This window comes from Triticum aestivum, chromosome 1D (assembly GCF_018294505.1).
Source record: "Triticum aestivum cultivar Chinese Spring chromosome 1D, IWGSC CS RefSeq v2.1, whole genome shotgun sequence".
In the NCBI taxonomy this organism is placed as follows: Eukaryota; Viridiplantae; Streptophyta; class Magnoliopsida; order Poales; family Poaceae; genus Triticum; species Triticum aestivum.
Genome location: NC_057796.1, coordinates 113829757 through 113834151, shown reverse-complemented (window position 1 = coordinate 113834151; position 4395 = coordinate 113829757). Strand labels below are relative to the sequence as shown.

The following is a 4395-nucleotide window of genomic DNA, read 5'->3' as shown; positions in this document are numbered from 1 at the left end:
AGGTAGAGAGTCGCAACTTCTTCTTATAAATCCCTGCGGTGTGTTTGGCCCAACCACGAAGAAATTGGCGCAGCGCACGGATGCGATTGTTCCATCGTTGAATTGGTGTGTCACCACGAGGTTGGCGTTGCCACACTTTTTTTACTAGTTGTAAGAGATGAACCAGGAAAAGCATTCGAGCCCAGCTCCAAAACTCCTTTTCTGTTTTTGGTATTTGTTCTGTGTTATTTTTTCCAGCCACTCTTTCGGAATAAATAGCATCTCAGGTTGTTTCATAAGAAAAGAAGCCTATGAAAATTGAACTTATTTAGCTGGATCACTAAACTGGGTATTCGAAAACAAAGCTCATTGATCGATCCCTAACTAGGGAGGTACGAAAATATAGAGAAGCTAAGAGAAACAACACATCATTCACTGGCCACAAAAACAAACACATTATTCACTTATCCGGTGTCCGGTGTCCTCATTTTATGGCGGCAAGGCGATTGACGAATATGCCGAATGCTTCATCAGTGTCGACCATACTGATCCTGACCACCTTTTGATCAGCTCCGAACTTAGTCCCGCTGCGGGTTATGATCTTGTTCTCACGCAAGAAGCTCTCTAGGTCTTCCACTTCTTGCTTCTCACAGCGCAGCCATGCGAATGCTGCAATCCAGAAGCATTATTTTAGAAAATGCAAGTGAATCAAGAAAAAAATAGGTCATACTAGATCGGATTTTTTTCATATCTTTATAAGGTTAATGTAGACTGTGTAATGTGCCTACCAGGATTAGAGGTGACAGTGTCCTTGGTGAAGGTGCAGAAGCCGGCCACCTCGTTGGGGAGGCTAAAGATGCCGGAGGCTGCAACGGCAGCACGGAGTGCACACCAGCGGTGCGCCATCTTCCGCCGCGCGTAATGGAAGAGGAGGTTCGCGTCCCCACCGGCAGCGGTGGCAAGCTGGTGCTCGTAGCCGTCGGTGACTGCCCCGAGTACCTTGGCGGCGCGTAGCTGCGCGTCCTTGGACACGCCTATGGTGCTTTGCTCCATGAACTTGCTCATCTTCTGAGCCACCTCCTTGTCCTTCACCAACGCCCACCTGCATGCAACGCAAGGAACCATAAAAACAACAAACTAAGCTTAACATCTACTCCCTCCGTTCGAAATTACTTGTCGTAAAAATGGATGTATCTAGACATTTTTTAGTTCTAGATACATCCATTTCTGCGACAAGTAATTCGGAACGGAGGGAGTACGAAGTAAATACATGTTGTCATGGATTCATTCATTGTAAGATGTGATGTGATTACCCTATCCTCGTGCCGGCGTGGCCCGTACACTTTGACACGGTGAAGAGCATGATGTCGTGGGCAAGCATTTGGGTGATGGGAGTGTACTGCGGCCAGTAGTAAGCCAGGTCGTGGATGTCCTTGCCGGACTTGGACTTGAGGACGGCCTCGCGGATGCTGCCGTCGGGGTTGCTCGGTGAGCAGACGACCTCAATGTAGTCGTCGCCGTCGAATGTGTTGGCGTCGCCGGCCCATCGGTAGAGCCCCGAGCTGAGGAAGTCCGTCAAGGGCGGGTACATCTGCACAAGATGGAGCATACCACATAGCGATCTACCTTCTCTCACAGTCAAAAATATCGATCGTTTTTTTCTCATTTACAAAATAAACTAATGCTTACGGAGTAAAATGGGGTGGTAGATACGACGCTGAGGGGCGTGTCAGCAGTGGGTGGGGCGAGCGCGTAGAGTGCGGCCTGGAAAAGCTGCGAGGATCCGGTGCCGACGAGGACGTGGTAGCCCTCGACGGCGGCATTGCCGACGAGGCGGTGGAGGCGGCGCACCTCACGCTCGAAGCTTGGCTCAAGGAACCAGCAGAGGTTGCCGACGTCGGAGAAGTAACTCATCGTCTGCCACCCTGGAATCACCAGCGTAGCGCTTTCGCCAATCGGTCCGCGCCAAAACGGCTCAAACATCGTTGGATCACCGCTGCAAACAATAACATTATTATCGTAGAAAAATCAAATGTGCACGGTACAAAGTTTGGTAGGGCGGGACCAAAGATAACACAAACCCATAGCTTTTGATGAAGTAATAATAAGGGTACTCATGATAATTTGGAGGAACTGGCAAGTGAGAAACGATATGTTGCATGACAAAATAGCTGCTACTGTGGAAAACAACTAGGAATTTTTTGCAAAGTTATGTTCTGTCCCTGGAACAAATAAAGATGAATGATGGAAAGGATTTAGAGAAAGGAAAAGGGATTACTTTTGAAGAAAGCGTCATAAGCTGTAGATCACAGCGGAAGATTCCAAAGGAAATAAAGGTATGGCCTCACCCCCCTGAAGGTTGGCTGGCAGTATCTACTGATGGTTCTTTTGGTACGTGCGATAATGGCGTAGGCACATCAATGATTACTAGAGATAGCAGCGGAAGACATGCCCTTTCTGCTTGTTGGTTTGTGCCTCACCGCAAAGATGCGTTTGAAGCTGAACTCCTGGCAATTAGAGGAGTCCGGGCAGCACTGATGCATTCCACGGCACCACTTCAGGTGCAGTCTGATTGTGCTGCAGTTGTGAAGATACTAAAAGAGAAGGATAAGAATAAGTCATACCTGGGCCATGTAGTGGGGGAAATTAAGGAGATGTTAGGAGAGAGAGAGAGAGCTTGTCCTTTTATATATTGATCATTCCCAGAATAAGGTTGCAGATCAACTAGCCTATTTGTCAAGAGCGGAGCGTCGAACCGAGTTATGGTTGTTGGATGCCCCTGATGCTCTGATTAGCCTTCTGGCTACCGATTGTAATACTATCAGTAACTAAATAAAGCTCCCTTTATCAATGCAAAATAATAATAATAATAATAATAATAATAATAAGGGTACGTACTTGGTGTTAGATTATAGGAGTACTTCTATATAAACAAAGCTGCCCAAAACACATGCTGAGTTCATAAAAGGAGATGGTAAAATTTGCACGATAATTTGCCACGTTTCTGTCATGGTAAAATCGTCATAGTAAATACATGCCACTTTTATCGCAAAAAAAAATACATGCCACTTGTATTTTTTCTTTCCACTAGTAAATGCGTACATTTTTAGATGCAAATGCATGTTTCTGTCATGGTAAAATCATCTTAGTAAATACATGACACATGGCTTTGTATTTTTTCCACTAGTAAATGCTACATTTTTAGATGCAAATGCATGTTAATCGTATAGAAATAAGGTACTGGGATATTATTTTTGCAACAGTCATGTCACTATTTAATACGCACTCCGTCCGTACAATGTTGTACTCCAACCATACCAAATTACTTGTCTTAGATTGAAATATATATGGATGCATCTAGACACATTTATAGATACATCCGTGTCAAGTAATTTGAGACGGAGATTGTACTAAGTCAACGACATTTATTGCATACTAAACACATACCGTTTGGGTTGATCTGATTTGATGACCAAGATTATTTGATTATGCCCCTTTTCGTCTTTTTATTGGTATATAAAAAATATCTATATATATATATAGATGGATTAGTAGTGTTAGAGGAAAACGCATCTTTTGTCAAAAAGAAAGGAGAGGGGAAACGTACCTATACCTAACTAACTAACTGTAAACGTATCTTTTGGCGACGTAAAGTATCAGGTAGACATGCATGTATCACACGTCACGTAAAGTACCACGTGGACATGCATGGATCACGTCACGTATATGTACGCGTGGACGTTCCACCGGAGGATTAATTATTGCAGCTGCGAAAAACCAAGAGACGATCGATGGATATGAGATGAAATTCATACTGGTCCAAGTTGATGACCGAGTCACACGCGACGGGCGGCTTGCCGGACGACGGCGCCACAGCCGCCGCCTTCTTCACCTTCTTGCTGGCCTGCTTCTCGGCGGCGGCGCGGCCACGGAGGTAGATTGCTAGCGCCACGATGTTCAGCGCGACGGACCCGAGCACGCCGATCCGCCCGGCAATCGCCGCCAGCCCGTCGCCGTTATCCCTCGCCATCGCCGTAAATCCAAGTACTGAGAGCCCACAAGTGCTATATATAGATGGGATCCTGGGAGGGTTTATATAGAAGAAGATACCTATGAGATGATTCTAGATGGCTAAATAGGAAGGTGAGGGGCCGGTAAAAATAATGGCAGGCGCGAGGCGCCAGATGGTCATTCTCTCCCCGCCCGGCTAACTAGGTGTGGGTGGGATGGGTAACGCATGCACCGGAATCGCGGGAAAGTGCATGGTCAAAGTGTACGTTTTGTTGCGGTTACGATGGATGCATGCAAGTAAGATCAATCTTGTGTGCGGCTTCTAGTTTTAGGGCATCTACAATGCAAGAGCGTTTATTTGAACGCTTAGGCAATAAAAAGAATTAATTAAAGAAGTGGCGTCGC

General features: G+C 45.9%; 1 protein-coding gene across 1 annotated transcript; it reads right to left on the bottom strand.

The window, feature by feature from the left end:
* Positions 1–291: 291 nt before the first annotated feature.
* Positions 292–4137, bottom strand: LOC123180651 (tryptophan aminotransferase-related protein 1). The gene is made up of 5 exons (XM_044592737.1): positions 3795–4137; positions 1669–1975; positions 1293–1570; positions 768–1081; positions 292–648 (listed from the first exon to the last, which is right to left on the bottom strand). The coding sequence occupies exons 1-5, from the start codon at positions 4007–4009 to the stop codon at positions 464–466; spliced, it is 1299 nt and encodes a 432-aa protein (XP_044448672.1). The 5' UTR covers positions 4010–4137; the 3' UTR covers positions 292–463.
* Positions 4138–4395: the final 258 nt, after the last annotated feature.

What these genes read in the sequence shown, in the direction of transcription:
- LOC123180651 (XM_044592737.1), bottom strand. Translation starts at nt 4,009, where the DNA reads ATGGCGAGGGATAACGGCGACGGGCTGGCGGCGATTGCCGGGCGGATC. An exon ending in TCGGTCATCAACTTGGACCA is followed by an intron (nt 1,976 to 3,794) that starts GTATGAATTTCA and finishes TATTGTTTGCAG; the next exon opens with CGGTGATCCAACGATGTTTG. An exon ending in CACGCCGGCACGAGGATAGG is followed by an intron (nt 1,082 to 1,292) that starts GTAATCACATCA and finishes CGTTGCATGCAG; the next exon opens with GTGGGCGTTGGTGAAGGACA.